General features: G+C 58.0%; 1 protein-coding gene across 1 annotated transcript; it reads left to right on the top strand.

Annotated features, from left to right (window-relative positions):
- The first annotated feature begins 741 nt into the window (after positions 1-741).
- Positions 742-16,652, top strand: PDK2 (pyruvate dehydrogenase kinase 2). Its single transcript, XM_070393077.1, has 11 exons — positions 742-977; positions 2,825-2,966; positions 10,249-10,320; positions 10,701-10,885; positions 11,168-11,257; positions 11,438-11,515; positions 13,788-13,864; positions 13,953-14,051; positions 14,220-14,327; positions 14,954-15,067; positions 15,582-16,652. The coding sequence occupies exons 1-11, from the start codon at positions 860-862 to the stop codon at positions 15,720-15,722; spliced, it is 1,224 nt and encodes a 407-aa protein (XP_070249178.1). The 5' UTR covers positions 742-859; the 3' UTR covers positions 15,723-16,652.
- The last annotated feature ends 184 nt before the right edge of the window (positions 16,653-16,836 follow it).

Below are 16,836 nucleotides of genomic sequence, written 5' to 3'. Positions count from 1 at the left end.
CGCTACGCTCCTCCCAGAGAGCTGGGGCTGCTGGAGAAAGGGGGGCTCCCTGGCCCCCCAACACAAATCACCTTCTTGGACGTTTCTTCAGAGAAGCCCAGGGCGGAGGAAGTTGCCTTCTCAGGTCAAATGAGCTGGAGAAGAATAAAAAGTGTTTTGAACTCTGCACTCGTAGCGCTGATGGTAGGGGCTGCCTCCGCCTCCGCTGGTGGCTGGTCTTTGTGGCGTGGGCGGGCTGCGCGACTGTATGAGCGATTCCGGGGGGCTGCATCCTCCCCCCGAAGTGTGTAAACATTCACAGTCCCTGTCCCCCGGGCTGGGACCCCACTGCGGGCGAGCAGGTGGGGATCAGGGTGACACAGGGCCTCTGGGGGCACTGGGACTCGTTGAAAGCCACCCGGGCCGTATCAGGGAAGACAAGACTGGAGGTTCGCGGAGGGAGCGGGAAGGGAAGAGGCGGCGAAGGAGGAGGAGATCACGGGCCTCTGGGACCGCGGGGTTAACCGGCGGCCGGGCTGGGGACCCCGCGGAGGGAGCCGAGGGGGGCGGGCTCTCCGCGCGGCCTGAAGAAAACAACAGGCCGTTCCCAGCCAACCCGGGCGAGGGGGCGGGCCCGGGAGGGAAGCCACGTGCCGGAGCTGGACGCGATTGGCTGGCCCGGAGTTGTTTGTGAGCGGCCATTGGCGGCGATGGGGAGCCGCCTCCAGCCGATTGGCCGGGTTTTGGAGGACGGCCAGGGCCAGGGGAGGAGCGGTGGAACCGCTAGGCCGGGTTGGGCCGAACCGGGCCGAGCCGAGCGCGAGAGCCCGCCGCGCGGCCACCCGAGCCCGACCCCGACCCCGACCCCGACCCCGCCGCCATGCGCTGGCTCCGCGCGCTGCTGAAGAACGCGTCCCTGGCCGGGGCGCCCAAGTACATCGAGCACTTCAGCAAGTTCTCCCCGTCCCCGCTGTCCATGAAGCAGTTCTTGGACTTCGGTACGGAGTAGGCCGGCGGCGGCCGGCCGTCAGGCCCCGCGGGTGCTGGGTGGAGCAGATGGAGGGGTCCCGGCCAAGAAGGATGCACGCGGAAGAGAGAGGCCCTGCGTGACGGGGAAGGGTTGCTGGGAGGGCAGCGGGCAGGAAAGGGTTAACGGGGAGGCAGGGACCACACGCCCGAAGGGGTCGTGGGTACCTGGGCTGAAGGGTCCCTGGACTAGACTATTCGTGGGCAGTAAGGGGCATTGAATAGGGGGAGGGGCCCAGGGTGTCTTACTGGGCTTTGTGAGGGTCTTGGAGAATAAGGGGCAGTGGATGGGTGCTATTAGGGCAGGAAGGAGTGGGGGGGAGTCCCCGTCCAGGCATATATAAAGGGTCCTGTTGACGCTAAGAGTAGGAGACAGAGAGGAAATGGGGGGGGGGGCTGCTGGTGGGGAGCACTGGGAGGTGTGGGCCATCTGGGAGGGGTCAGTGGGGAAGGGGCTCTTTCAGAAGATGCCCACAGGAGAGGATCCCCAGACCAGGATCCCTCCACTCACTGACGGAGCCGGCCCCCCAGCTGTCGCTGTGGGCAAGGACACTTGAAGATCAAATCCCCTTAGGCCTGACTGCTTGTCCCAGCTGGGCCGGGGCCCAGGGCACCACGAGATGGAGTCAGGCGGCTTGTGCCCACCCGCGGCTGCCCCTGGGTTCCTAGGCTAGGAACACCCACCATCAGGGTTCTGGGGGTGGCTCTGGAGCAGGAACAAGGCTGTGCCAGCTGGTGACAGAGTCACCGTGTGGGCCCCGTCTGACTATACATTGTTTACATGATGCCACCTGGGGATTAGGAGGGGGTGCCCGGGACTCTCAGGACTTGAGGAGACAGTGTCTGGCTCAGGTTACAGCTGCGTCATTGTTGGGAGCGGGCAGGGAGGGGGCAGCCAGGACACAGAGCACCTGTTTCCTGGACTTGGCCACCTGCCCTGTACCTGTTTGAGCTGCCCCCATGTAGGAAAGCCTCCTGTGCCCACTCAAAACCCCCAGCAGAAGTTTAGTCCAGACTGGATGGACCCCAGTTATACCAATGTCACAGCTGGGAGGGGCTCACAGTAGAATTTGGTCCACGTGTCGTACAGTGGGGGAAACTGAGGCCTTTAGAAGGATCGTGACATGTCCTGAGCGACAGATTTGGAAGCAAAACCTGGACTAGAACCTGGGTCTCCTGACGGTAGCCTGTGGCCTCTTTCAGTCCTTCACCATCTTTCCATTTGGAAGCCAAGCCAAGGACCAAGTTATTTGGGTTACCATCCTTTGGCCCTAACTGCCTCACAGGTGGTGGGCAGTAACGCAGGGGCAGCCTACCGTGGTCATCAAGACCAGTTGGGTGATGCTGGGTTGGGCCAGAGACGATGCTGGGGGCCTGTCGCTGCGGTGGTCCAGGAATAACTCCCCTCAGCCAGGGCCCAGCCCTCGGAAGGGATGGATTTCCCAGGCTGCTCTGCCGACCTGGATCAATTACCCCGAAGTGAGTGTCTGGTAGGAGGGAAAGAAAGAGAAGCAGTGAGGTAACTGAGGGCAGGGGAGCGAGCTTCACGTGGGCCTGGGAGTGGATCTGCCCCCTGCTGTTGGAGGAAAGCAGCGTTCAGCTGGGGGTGAGGAGAGGATGCCGCTCCCGAACGGGTTAGACGGGGTGGTGGGGAGGTCAGAACACTGCAGGGCATTGGGAGAGCTGCCTGCTCTGTGCCCGGATCACTTCTCTGAATCCTCAGGAAATGAAGGACTGAATCACCCTGACCCTTGAGACGTCCTCTGGCTCCGATGGTGTGCAGCTTCGTGTGCTCACCTCTTTCTCTCTCTCCCTCCAGGGTCCAGTAATGCCTGTGAGAAAACCTCCTTCACCTTCCTCAGGCAGGAGCTGCCCGTGCGCCTGGCCAACATCATGAAAGAGATCAACCTGCTTCCTGACCGGGTGCTGGGCACACCCTCGGTGCAGCTGGTACAGAGCTGGTGAGACCCCTGGCCAGGCCCCCACACCTCCCTCCATGGCCAGATGCCCTGGGCTCAGAGATGGAGTCTCCATGCTCCCAGCAGCCTTGATGGAGGCAGGGACAGAGGGGAGGACAGACGGAGGCACAGGAGCCTGGGGAGTTACTCAAAGTCAAGCAAAATGCTAGGCCAGAGCAGGGACTGAGATCAGACTCCCAGCCTCGTGTCTTACCACCCTCCTTTCTCTGGAAAGCCCAGATCCACCTAGGAACCCCTTTTCACTGCCATAACCTCATCAGGCTAACGTCAGCCTTCGCCCCTAGCCCTGGCCCTGAAAACCCAGCGCCTGCCGGTGATATTCACCGGAGCCAACACTGCGGGAGACAGAAACAGGAAGAAGCCAATCTTCAAGTCATTTCGTCCGAGCTACAAGTCACACTGGTTTGGATGTTGGAAAACACTCAAATAGGCACAGGACCTACACCCAGAGAGCTTCTGAGGGCAAAGGTCAAAAGTTTATTGCACAAAGCAGCAGCACCAGAGGAAAATTCTCGGTGACGCTCACTCAAGAGCTCTGTCTAGGGTTAAGTAACTGGATGATATTAGCCCGTGCCAGTCACGTGGAGAATAACTACGTTTCCTCTATCACTGGGCATAGAGGTGGCTAATCATGGTTGGTCTTGGGTGCGGAAATCTTGCTCGGTCTGGCTGCCCTGGGTGTGATCAGGCTGTGGTTTCCTTTTGGATTCAGGAGCAGCACACCAACCCTGAGCCCAAGGTCAAACTAGGGGAGCCCATGATCTTGGCAGGGGTGGGGTGGGGGGAGGCAGAATAAAAGAAGTTGAATTAAGCACTGCATAGATAGTGGTAGGAACAGTGAGCTGCTGAAGGGTTCGTTTTATTTAAGAAGAAAAATATTATTTAAAAGGAACACCGGTTGGGGCTTTTCACCCTCATTGAGGAAGTGTAACGTGTTGACTTTGGCATTTGGAAAACACAAAAAAAAGTAGGTAGAAGAGAATGCCAACCACTGCCCTCCACCCCATAACCAAACACTTGGTGCTCTGGCTCGGCTCCATAAGGTTTTGTCGGCGCCCTCCCGGCATTTTTTCTATGTGTGGATCTGCAAATGCATGGCTTATTCTAATTAAATGAGATGCAGTACGGAAGGAAAGTGTTTTGTGCACAAAGCCAGGCACCCGGTCTGTGCAGAGTGAATGTTAGTTGAACCAGAAAGTTGTAGGGCAGTTGAAATGGATATGAAAGGCATAGAGGAGGCGATGTGTCACTGGGCCTCGATGAACTGGATCTAGAAAGAAGGGAAGGGCACTCCAAGCCAAAGGAGCTGCTAGTGCAAAGGCGTGGAGGCAGGAAAGTGCCCAGGAAAGGCATCTGAGAACTTGTTTTGTGGATGTAGAGCTACTAGTGAAAGCTGTGAAGGTGGGATGGGGGGACAGAGATGATTTTCATGTAGCCCAACCAGGTTACCCCTTGCTGAGCCCTGTCCCTCCCAGGTCCCAGACCTCAGAACCTCAGAGCTTCCCACCATGGGGCAGCATGGAGGTCATAGGGGGGAGACAGAAGGTGCCATCTGTTCTCTATCCCGTCTCTGGCTCTGTCTGGCTGATTGACTTGGCTGCCTCTCAGCTGATCCCTGACTCCAGGACTTGGCTTCTCAGGCCCTCCCTGGACACTGTGTTCCTGGGAGAGCCAGGGGTTGCGGGGAGGGTGGGACAGGGAGCTGCTGAACTGCCCATGACATCCCCAGGGCCCCACAAAGTCGCTTCCTGAAAATCAGCTACACATGTGGGAACTTGGCCTGCCTTCTTCTGTCAGTAATGTTAACCGACAGCAGGAGGCAGTGAAGTTAGACAAGAGAAAACAGGCCCCAGTGATGACCTGGCTCAGAGGAGAGCCGGCGAAGGGATTGCTGGAGTGCCTGGCACCCTGGGGAGTCAGCCTGTGGAGGTTGTTGCCAGAATGGGCATCGGCTGCAGCAAGAGAGAGTGAGGTCTGAGGGAAGGAGGGACTGTCCAGTCAGGACAGGGATGAGGTGGCTGCCTTGAGAGTGTGCAGGCCTCCTCCAGGAGAACCCTGCCAGCTTGGGTGATGGGGGCGGTAGAGGTGGGCAGAGTTTGCATGCGAGGAGTGGGATGACCTACCAGGGCGTATAGCAAGAAGGCCACTAGCTTCAAAGTCTGATGAATAAGGAACAGAACGGAAAAGTCCTGTACAAATACTAGTAGTAGTGGTGGTGGTGGCGGTAGTTAATAGTCAATATGGGGCAATAGCTAATGGAGTTTCTACTCGGCTGGGAGAGGCGCTAGGCAGGAACCAAGAGCAAGAGGAGAAGTCCTGGTTCTAAATGAACCTGATAAGTTATTTCAGCTGGACAAACTTCGTATAGGGGGCCCTGTTTGGAAGTGACTGGAAGGTGCTGGAAAGCCCTGGGTGTTATCAGCAAGCTTGACTCTGAGGCTTGGCTTTGCTGCTTGCTGGGAGCTTAATCCTTGCTATTAACCACGTGGCCTCTCTGAGCCTTGGTTTCCTCATCTGTAAAATGGGGATCCAGGCTGTTTCTAAGGGCCGAGTGCCACTGCTAGATGAGAAAGGGGGGGCGGGGTCTGTAAACACAAGTGATGCCCCTCGCTTCTGGCCGCAGCACCTCCAGGCAAAGGTTATGGCAGAAGTTCTCTGAGACAATGTAGTGATGATAATGATGACAATGACATAGGAAACAGACCTGGGGGCCTGCTGTGCATCAGAAACTGCTCGAAGTGTGTCCCCCTATTAGCTGTTTAACCTTCACAGCAGCCCTGGGAAGCAGGCCTTGTTACTGTCCCCACTGTATCAACGAGTAACTGAGGTTCAGCGATTAGGAACCTTGCCCGAGATCGCTCAACCCGTGGGAGAGCTGGGATTCCCACCCAGGCTGGGTGCGCTGGAGGCCGCATTCTTGAAGGGAAAGGCGGAAGGCTGCGTTCTGGGCGGTGGCCTGGGGTCAGATTCCACATCCCAGTCGGTGGGAAAGGAGGATTCACGTCACAGGATCTTGCTTGATGGCTGGTGTTGCTGGAGCAGACAGGGCAGCCTTGACTCCTCTGGAGAGAAGGACAGCCTGAGGGAGGGTGCGGAGTCGGTGGGGAAATGGAGGTACGGGAGAGTAGCAGAGTCGAATCGGACGACAGTGAGTCACTAATGAGAGTCTTTGCCGGGAGGGAGCGGGGTGGGAGGTCATATCGTAGGTCAGCACCTTCTTAGGAACCTCCCTTGCGGGTCAGCAAGGTGTATGGATGCCAAACCCCACCTGCGGAGGATCTTCCCCCCACCCCCACCTCCCCCTCCCCCGCAGGAAAACGTCCTGGCCCTTGAAGAGAATAGCCACCATCAGCACAGGCTCCCACAGCCACAGGCTCTGCCAGGCCGGGGCTGGGGCTTTAGCCAAACCCTCCCATTGGCTCCCTCAGCCACTCCTTATGTAATCGGAGTGGAAACTAGCGACTGCATCATCTCTGAGGGCCACTGCTGTGAGCCCCATTGTACAGATGGGGACCTGAATGGCTCAAGTCTGCCTGGTCAGGGTCCCCACCCGCCACCCTTCCACAGAGTGACTTCCAGGTGCAGGACACATTCGCCCCTCTCCCCTCCCCAATGCCCATTACCTGTCCACACCCTTGTCCCCAGAGGCATGGACACTAATGCACAAGACACACACACTCACACACACCCACGGGCACACAGACTTACACATGCTCCACACGCATCAGCGCTCCCTCCTTCCATACAAGGCTGTGTGCACCTCTCCCCCGATGCACACTCATTCCAGCATTGCTGCGCACACATACGTGCCCACACCCCCTCCTCCTCCTCTCTGGCATTCCACCCCTTCTCCCTCCCCTGTCCAGGCTGAACTGGCTACAAAGCCTCAAAAGGCAGGGCTTGGGTGTGTGTGTGTGTGTGTGTGTGTGTGTGTGTGTGTGTAGGAGGGGGGAGCTCCAGATCTCACTAAGGGAGGCTTGGAGGCCTTGTTTACTGCTGAGGTTGGCAGGCCCGGCCCTCCCTAGGCAAATGCGGCCCCCACGCTGCCTGTGCTGCCTGCCAGGGTGTAAACCGGAAGTGACACACCTGTCATTGCACCGCTGCTTTCAGGCTTCCCGCGTCCAAGCCCAGTTCTCCTCGGGCCCTCAGAGGGCTGTGCAGCCCAGGAGCCAGAAGGGCTCCAGCCCCAATGTCTTGTCCTTAGGACCAAGATCTAGCCCTGACCCTTGTGTGTGCCAGGCCCGTGCAGGGCTTCAGGCCAAGACTGGGGTCCCCTGGGAATATCCTTCTCATGCCCTGCTCTCCTGTCCAAGAGCACACCCAGAACTACTCCCCTGCAGGAGTGGCCCCGTGAGGGAGGCAGGCGAGGAGTCTGAACCCTGCTTCACAGTCCAGGAGACTGAGGCCTGGGGCTGGCAGCTCTCCCCATCCCGGCACTGCCGTTGCCAGTCTATTCTGGTGCCCTTTGCTGTACTTCGTTGCCCATGTGGCCAGGCCCCTTTCTGCCCTCTCCGGTTCAGTAGGCAGCCACGAGGGGCGGTGCTTGGAACTAGAGCACTAACCCTACCCCTGGGCACTGACCTCCCTGCTCCTGGCCAAGTACCACCAAGCCGGCCAGGGCCTCCTAGCCCCCACCCCTCCCTCCCTGCCTGCCCTCTGGGTCTTGGGAAGGGATCCCAGGGCCCCCGCTCTCCAGCTGGTCTGCTCCCCTTCCTCTCTACCTGTCCCCAGCATTGCACACTTGCAGGCCCCCTCCCCAAAGCCCTCTCTGTGCAAGAATCATGTGCACACAAAGCTTGATGCTGGGCATGATTAGGGAACGAGGAATTGGAGTCACGCAGACCTGCGAGAGAGAAACCTCACTTTGCAGGTTAACTTCCTCACCTATGAAATGGGCAGTAGCTAGCAGTAGCAACTACCTTATGGGGTAATGGTGGAGGTTGCCGTGGGAAGCAGGGAAGCCTGGAGCAGAGCCCTGGCACAAGGCCGGTGCCCAGGAAATGCTGCCTGCCATGACCACCGACATCGGCATCACTGTTAGGACCAGTGCGCATGGGGAGCAGTTGGCCATGTGGTGTAGGCTTGACGTCAGACAGACCAGGGTTTGAATTCCAGCGCAGCTGCTTACTGTGTGGCCGGGGGCCTATCCCCTGCCCTCTCTGAACTGGTTTCCTTGTCTGCAAAAAGGGGGACATACCACAGGTCCTCGGAAACCATTGCGTCATTCTTTGTCATTTCATTATAACATCGATGAGATGCTGTAGGAATTTAACTCTTGTTTATATCACATAGCCTCTGGTAAAACTGGTTTCGCTATCCCTGCTTTGCTTAAAGTGACAGAACACATGACAGCGTTAAGTGAGGACTTACTGTACTGTATGCTCATCAAGGTGACTTGGAGGTGAGGGGCCCTGAGTAGACTCTGAGCACAGGTGTGCGCTAGCGGGCACCATGTCAGCGTCGGCTGTTAGTATTCTCCAGGGAGGCAGGGTGAGGCCTTAGGAGTGCCTCTCTGCCTGCTGGGGCTGCAGGGATGGGCCGATCTCTTCTCTCTGGGATGCCCCGTCTTCTGCTCTCTGTGCTGCCGCCTGAGGAGCACGGGGCGCATCAGGCGGGGACAGCCCGGTGCCTGACAGCGCTGGCTGCCCAGAGCATGATGGGTGAAAGCATGGTGTGGTCAGAGCCTGTGCCCAGGAGGAGGGTGTCACATGCCACCTGGGGACTCAGGATGCACTCAGCTGCTGTGACAGGGTTTGACCCCCCGGTCAGCGAGAGCAGACATGTAGAGAGCGCTCACTGTGTACTGGGCACTGAGCTAATGATCACATTTAATCCCAACAAGAAAGCAGTGATAGCATTTAGTATAAACCCCCACCCCGCCCCTCCTGATGAGGAGACCCAAGCCCAGAGCGGCTCCGTGACTTACCCAGGGCCACACAGCCCAAGGAGCAAAAGCCAGGACTGGGACCCTGCAGAGCCAGCTCCAAAACTAGCTCTCTCAAATTCTTGCCTGTCTTTTTTTTTTTTTAACATTTTTTTTATTGATTTCAGAGAGGAAGGGAGAGGGAGGGAGAGATAGAAACATCAATGGCGAGAGAGAATCATTGATCGGCTGCCTCCTGAACGCCCCCTAGTGGGATTGAGCCAGCAACTGGGGCATGTGCCCTCGCTAGAATCGAAACCCAGGACCCTGCGGTCCACAGGCTGATGCTCTATCCACTGAGCAATACCTGCTAGGGCTTCTCTCCTGTTTGAAGCAAGAGAGGGAGGAGCCTTTCCTGAGAGGCCTGTAGGCCCCAGGGGCCCTGCCTGCTCAGGGCCATAGGTAGCCCTCCTTCCTATTGGCTGGAAGTGTTTCTGCCAGAGAGAGGCTCAGCTCTCCGCCTCCCCCAGTAGAACAAGCTGCAAGAGGCATGTTAGCGGGGAAACTGTGGGTGTCCTGGCTCAGGGGAGCAGGGAACAGTGGCTCCAGATCGGTACCACCTGCTGCCACAGGTCGGCCTGACTCCCTTGCAGTAGCTAGCCTCTTGCTGTCCCTGAGTTAGGGCTTCCCAGCACTCCCCTTGGTTACCAGCTCTTTCTAGAGCCTCAGGAAACTGGCCTCCTGACCAGGCCTACAGATGGAGGCACCATTCCTGCTGGGCCCTTCGGAGGGGCGTGAGCACTCAGGCTTGTCAGAGCTGGGCCTGCCCACCCCACCCCCAGTTCTTCCCAGCTCCCATTTAATCCAGTTCCCTGGCAGATGGCACGGCTCCTGGTCCCAGCCCAAGCCCACCAAGCCCTGAGTCGGGGGTATGGTCTGCCCTCCTCCTCACTCAGCCCCCTCTCTGGGGGAGCCCATGGCCTGCAACACCTGTGGGCAGACAGTTTCCATGACGGGGCTCGGGGAGGTAGAGTGACTTGCCCCAGCCTCCTCTCACTGCCAGCCCTTGTGTCCCGTGCCCCGTCTGAGCCTCAGTCTCCTAATCCTTGAGACCCTTTGGATGGATGGTCTGCAAGGCCCTTCTGAGACTCCTGTTCTAGGATCCCAAAGCAAAGGTGCTCGGAGGGGGACCAACACATTGGAGGTTTTCTTGCATAACTCACTGTTGTCAGGGAGACTCATGCACATGGAGGAAGAGGGTTTGTGATGCAGCTTGTCAGCCAGCGCAGCTCCATGCGGTGCCCACATGAGGGACAAAACCCGAGCGAGGGCAGCTGAGTCAGGTGGGAAGGGGGCCCGCCCAGAGCTGAGGCGATGTCTCCCCCTGTTCCCTGCCCACAGGTATGTCCAGAGCCTCCTGGACATCATGGTGTTCCTGGACAAAGACCCAGAGGACCAACGCACCCTGAGCCAGTGAGTGAGGGCCCTTTTGGGGGCAGGAGGGCAGGTGTAGGCGAGTGGCATCTATGGTCATGGTCCCAGGGGCAGAAGTGCGGGCAGGCTGAAAGAAATGACCCCTGCCCTCAGGATATCCCGTCTGATGTGGGAGACAGCTCCTGTCCTCGGGGTGCCCTGAGTCTGATGGGGGATCCAGGCCCGGCCCCTGGGGAGCTCCCAGGCTGTCAGGCAGGCAGTGGGAAGGTCAGTGAGGACTTCGGGAGGAATGGGGTGGGTGCTGTGTGGTTGAGAAGGGTTCAGTGGGTGACCGTGGCGAGGAGGCCAGGCGCAGAGGAGAGTCTGAGGGTATCTCTAGGCTGGGCCTGGGTGGGGGCCAACATCTGCCCCCCCCGCAGGTTCACCGAGGCCCTGGTCACCATCCGGAACCGCCACAACGACGTGGTGCCCACCATGGCACAGGGCGTGCTCGAGTACAAGGACGCCTACGGCGACGACCCCGTGTCCAACCAGAACATCCAGTACTTCCTGGACCGCTTCTACCTCAGCCGCATCTCCATCCGCATGCTCATCAACCAGCACAGTGAGCAGGGGGCGGAGGGCGCAGGCGGCCATGGCAGCGTGAGATCCATCGTTTTAACTGTTTATGGAATCAGGCCACCCCTTTAAAAAGTGTTCAGTGTGTTATTTGTAAAACTCTCACTGGAGGGGTCAGGGTCAGAGGAGAGAGGGCAGGAGGGTGGGAAGGGGGCAGCTTTAGGGTCAGAGGCATGAGGAATGGAGGTAGAGAGTGGAGAGCCCTGGGGAGGAGGGAGAGCCGGACGGGCTCCGCAGCCCCAGCAGCAGCTCCCTCCTTCCCCCGCAGCCCTGATCTTTGACGGCAGCACCAACCCAGCCCACCCCAAACACATCGGCAGCATCGACCCCAACTGTTGCATCTCTGAGGTGGTGAAAGGTGAGCCTTCCCCACTGCGCCTGGTCCACCAAGCTTCCCTGGTCGGAGGGTGACCCATTCCCCAGTGGGTGGGGGCCCCTCCCCATGGGTTTAATGTTGGGAATGCCCAGTGTTGGTGCCAAGAGGACTGCTTGCTGGGTGAGCCCCCTCATTCCCTGGATGACCTCTCTCTCCTCTCAGATGCCTATGACATGGCCAAGCTCCTGTGTGACAAGTACTACATGGCATCACCTGATCTGGAGATCCAGGAGATCAACGGTGAGTGAGCAAGGCTGCGTGTGTGCGTGCGTGCGTGTGTGTGTGTGTGTGTGCGCGCGTGCGTGTGTGTGCGCGTGCGTGCGTGTGTGTGCATGCGTGTGTGTGTGCATGTGTGTGTGTGTGCGTGCGTGTGTGTCTCCAAGGGCTGGGGACGTGGGAGTTAGGAAATGAACTATAATCTGGATAGGGGAGAAGCAGAGCTATTTTTTATTAGTATTATTATTCATTTGGTAAATACAGAGGTTTACAGTTGCCTTGTGACGTTAATTTGAGTCGATAAAGCTATTGTCATAATCATAGCTGCATGTCTTTTTCCGTGCGAACACTGTAAACCTGTGTTTATCCAACAGTAACATAACAGGCAAGGTCCCTGTGCTTATGGAGCTGCCATTCTTGGTGCTGGGAGGTTGAGGAATGAAGCCTTTGTCCAATGAACAAACAGTATACCAGACACTTTCATATCATGTGAAGGGACGGGCAGGAAACACAATGGGGTCACGTGACGGTGATGGGCAGAATGGTGGATTAGATGGGCTATTAGTTAGTCTGGCTGCCTTCCCAGAATCCAAATAACAGGGGCTTAATTACGGAAGAGGTTTCCCTCTCCAGCCTGGAGAAGGGGACGGGGAAGGCAGGGCCCAAACACATCGCTTCCCTAAGTCGCCTGGCTACCCAGCCGCAAGGGACACAGAGAATTCGTCTCCAGCTGGGTAGCCATGTGCCAGTGAAAGCCCTGGGGGAGGGGTGTCTATTAGTGAATGAGGAAGGGAAGAATGGCTCCAGAGCACAGTGACAGGGTCCTACTTGGGACAGGGCAGTCAAGGGCCAGAAGGAGCAGTGTGGTGGGGCTTGGAGATCGCAGGGGTGATGGGCTGGAGAGAAGCTGGGGCGTGCCGGGCCCGTGGGCCACGGGCAGCAGCTGGGATTTTGAGTGCCGCAGGAGCCATTGGAGGGTTTGTAGCACCGGTGATGACAGGATCTGACAACTTACATTCTAAAGATACTTAGAGGTGGGAAGAGGCAGAGAGGACACGGGAAGAGCAGCTAAGAGGTCGCTGCAGGAATCCAGGCAAGGGCAGGGGAAGGCCTTGAGGTGAGAAGTAGGGGGTGGGTTTGATAAATATCTTGGAGATAGTGGTGTCAGGGCTTGTTGAGAGCCGGGGAGGACAGGGGAGAGGAGGATCAGGAACCTGGGAGCTACCTCTACCCCTCCCCCAGCTGCCCCTCAGCCACGCCCTGCCCATGTGCAGGAAACCTGAGATGTTTCCTGCCCTGTACCTGACAGTCACCTGCCTATATCCTAATATTCGCTAAGGCCCAGTTCAAGTCCAGCTCCTCTGAAAGCCTTCCCAGGCCTCCCAGAGAAGCCAGCCGGGCACCAGCCTGTCCCCGGTGGACCTCTGTATTGCACTGTTTTAATTACCTAGGGATCAAGACCTAAGGGCAGAGGCAGGCCACTTCACTTTGGTATCCAGCCCAGGGCTTGGCTTACAGCTCTGGGTACACCTGATGTGAAAGTCAGTTGTGTGTTTCTCGGTCTAGACTTGCATTTCTAAGAGGGTAGGGCTGAATTTTATTTCTCTTTATGTCCTCACTGCCCAGCACAGCACCTGAGAGTCCTTCATTCCCTGATTCATTGCACATTTATTGAGCTCCTGCTACCTACAAATCTCTGTGCCAGACACCAGGGGAAAATGCTTAGTCCCTAACACCAAGAAACTCCAGGCTAGAGTGATTCTTGGGAAACGGGACTGATGTCAGCATCACCTGGACAGTACCCTGCCCTCTCCCCCCAGGGTGAAAGCAGGGGGTTCTGGTGTCCAGGTGAATGCTAGGAGGCTGGGTACAGGAGAGCTGGATTCTACTTGATGCTTAAATGATAAATAGATGGGTAGATAAACAGGTGAATGGAAGGGTGGAGATAGACTCTATGAACGAATAGATAGATGGAAAGGATAGATGTTTGAACAGACGCATAGACTGAAGGACCATTGGATGGCTGAATGGACAGTGGGTGAGTAGATAGAGGAATCAGTGGATATTGAATGGTCAGGATGGATGGATAGATGGACAATGGACATTGTGTAATGGATGGTACTATATGGATAGATGGTTGAATGGACACTGAATGAATGGGTAGATGGATGAGTGAATGCTCGGTGAATTGAGCAGCAGATGGATGGTTAATTTTATTAATGGATGGTGGTTGAGTGATGGGTGCTGGATGCTGGGTGAATGCATTTCCTAATCATTGGTCTTGACTTCCCCACAGCATCTGACTCCAAACAGCCAATTCACATGGTTTATGTCCCCTCCCATCTCTACCACATGCTTTTTGAACTCTTCAAGGTGAGGCAGCTGGGGATGGCACTTTGTGGGGCTGGAGGCGGCTAGGGCTCGGCTTCTCTCACTCATTCTTCCCTCTTCCCCTCCACAGAATGCCATGCGAGCGACCGTGGAAAGCCATGAATCCAGCCTCGTTCTCCCTCCTGTCAAGGTCATGGTGGCCTTGGGAGAGGAAGACCTGTCCATCAAAGTATGTAACCCTTGACTTTGGGGGGAAGTGGCAGGCACTTCCCTCCTGCCAGGAGGTGGGCTTGGGAAGACCCTGGGGGTGAGGAAACCCAGGAGAAGATCGAGGGGGTCAGGGGGTGCGGGGGTGTGGAACACAGGCTGGAGAGCCCCCATGTCTCATCTCCCCTAGATGAGCGACCGAGGTGGGGGTGTCCCCTTGAGGAAGATTGAACAGCTCTTCAGCTACATGTACTCCACAGCACCCACCCCCCAGCCTGGCACGGGGGGCACCCCATTGGTGAGATGGCTTCGTTCCAGCTCCCCTCCTGCCCCTAAGGGATCCTGTCTGCCTCTTCCTCTCTCCTCCAATTGTCACCCTCCCTCTCTCGCTTCCTTCTCTCTCAGGGTCTCCCCATTCTCAGTGGCTGTGTGTGATGTCCGTCACCTCTCCCGAGGCTGGGCCCCCCTGCTCCTCCTGTCTCTGCCCAGCCTGTCCCTCCCTACCTACCTGTGGGTCTGTCACCCTTCCTCAGTTCTCCCTCCCCCGTGTATCTCCCCCCAAAGTTACTAACCATTTGTTCAACTCAGCACCTCCCTGTCCATTCCCAGGGGAGTAGGCAGAGCTAGGTTTGGGAAACTGGGACTCAGAGGAGCCCCAGGACCTGTCCAGATCCCCTGGCTGCCAGGACCTAGCTCCTCCCCTTGCCCTGCTGATGCCCCCCACACCTCCTTGGCTTTCCTCCCCCCGTAGACTGACCTTTGTCACCCCATAACTCCTGTCTTGCCCCAGAGCCTCCTGTTTCTTGTGTCCCCTCCCATCTGAGTTCTGGGGACCCCTTGCGTGACCCCAGCTCAGCACCCCTCAGTATACCTGTCGCTGCAGCGCCAGCCTCCTCATCACACTCCCGTCCTGTCCGCTTGCAGGCCGGCTTTGGGTACGGGCTCCCCATTTCCCGCCTCTATGCCAAGTACTTCCAGGGGGACCTGCAGCTCTTCTCCATGGAGGGCTTTGGGACGGACGCCGTCATCTATCTCAAGGTGAGGGTCCCTGCCTGCTGAGCGTGTTAGATTCCTTTTCCATCCCTCCAGCCCTTGCCCAGTTCCAGACAGAATCAGAGCAAAGCTACAGGCCCCCAAGCCCCAGATGCTCCCACCCTGGCAGGCAGTTTCAGGGAGTCCATGGTCCGGACTAAGATCCCTGCTCTGGGGACGCCTGACTTGTTAGACCCAGACGGAAGGCGGGGGGCCATAGAGAATTTGTCATTCAGCTCAGGAGGACGTGGAGGCTCAGAGCTGGTGACCTTCAAGAACACTCGGCCCAGCCTCCCCCCCAGACCCTCTGAGCAGCCTCCTCGAATGGGCAGGAGCAAGACACAGAGGGACAGATCCTTGAGGGTCTCCCTGGGCCAGGCTGGGTTGTCTCAGCGTGTCTGGCACTTGGCAGGGCTGATATAGTCAGTGGCCAGCACAGCCCACCCTGGGGCCTGGGTGGACTGCTGGGCAGTGGGCAAGGCACGGGGCAGTGGGAGAGGCTGAATCTGACGCTCCCCAGGCCCTGTCCACGGACTCGGTGGAGCGCCTGCCCGTCTACAACAAGTCAGCCTGGCGCCACTACCAGACCATCCAGGAGGCCGGCGACTGGTGCGTCCCCAGCACGGAGCCCAAGAACACGTCCACGTACCGTGTCACTTAGGGGCCAGGGCACCTCTGCACCTGAGAGGATGGACTGCTTGCTGCCTCTGGGACCGGCCACCACGGCTGCCCTCCCCGTCCCCTGCCCCCAGGTGGGGAGACTCCCCAATGACCAGCTCCTGTCTCTATGGAAGTCACGGCGGTGACCAGGCTGTGGTGACCCCTAAGTGCCAATCTGTCTGTCTGTCTGGAGATTCTGAGGTGGTCTCCCCAGTGTCCAGTCTCTGTGGGAGATCCCTGAGGATTGGGGGATGTCTCCACCTGCTGGGGTGTCCCCATGGCAGTCCTGATTCCAGCGCTGCCATTTTTCTGCCAGGGTCCCCCTCACCGCCCTCCACAGCCTGGCCTTCCAAACAGATGCCCCTGCTTGCCTTTTCCCCCTAGTCTGCCCAGGCACCCCAGCCCTGGTCTGTGTCAGCAGTAGGAAAGGGTCCCCCAGATCTGGGTGGTGGATGGGGAAAGGGGTTGCACCCTTGGACCCCTGGGCGGGACCTGGTCTGGCAGCTTCACCCTCCACTCTGAGCTTCAGGTCCAGGTTAGGAGAGAAGGGGTTCTTACCAGGACCTCACCCCTAAAGTGGAGGAACCTGGGAGGACCCTGAGGTACACGCCCAGCCGGCTGCTTGAAGCAGGGGGCCCCAGCAGTATTCCTGCTGCCTCCCAAGCCCTTCCCTGCACGTCCTAACATGCACACACCCACCTGCCCACCTCACATCCACACCATCCACCTGAGCTCCACCCCAGCTCCCACTGTGCCCAGACATGTGCATGCCTGGGGTGGCGTTCTCCCTAATACTCTGTGTACATAGCTAGTTTTATAGCCCTGAGTGTCCCCACCCTCCCCCTTAGCACACGGGGGGTTAAAGTTGTGTGCTCTTCCCAGTGGCTGTGATGGTGGCAGGGACATCCACAGTAAAGAGATGCAATGAGAATTCGGCCTGGCTGCTTTCCTGGTTGGGGGGGTGGGGGGAGGGGAGCGGCGGGGAGATCCACAGGACAAACAAAAGACAAGTGCGTGCAGACTGCAGCCCCTGTGACCAGCATATGACACGCTCGGGATGGCCGGACAGCTCAGGGCATGACTCAGTGTTACCACAAGGACAGAGCCCAGGCCAG

This window comes from Myotis yumanensis, unplaced genomic scaffold (assembly GCF_028538775.1).
Source record: "Myotis yumanensis isolate MYYU_CA2020_CCGP unplaced genomic scaffold, mMyoYum1.0.hap1 SCAF_16, whole genome shotgun sequence".
NCBI classification, from domain to species: domain Eukaryota; kingdom Metazoa; phylum Chordata; class Mammalia; order Chiroptera; family Vespertilionidae; genus Myotis; species Myotis yumanensis.
The sequence above is the reverse complement of the archived record's forward strand: the minus strand, read 5'-3'. Positions and strand labels throughout refer to the sequence as shown.

Coding starts and splice junctions, on each gene's coding strand:
- PDK2 (XM_070393077.1), top strand. CDS start 860: ATGCGCTGGCTCCGCGCGCTGCTGAAGAACGCGTCCCTGGCCGGGGCG. Junction 978..2,824: donor GAAGCAGTTCTTGGACTTCG/GTACGGAGTAGG, acceptor CTCTCCCTCCAG/GGTCCAGTAATGCCTGTGAG. Junction 15,068..15,581: donor ACGCCGTCATCTATCTCAAG/GTGAGGGTCCCT, acceptor GACGCTCCCCAG/GCCCTGTCCACGGACTCGGT.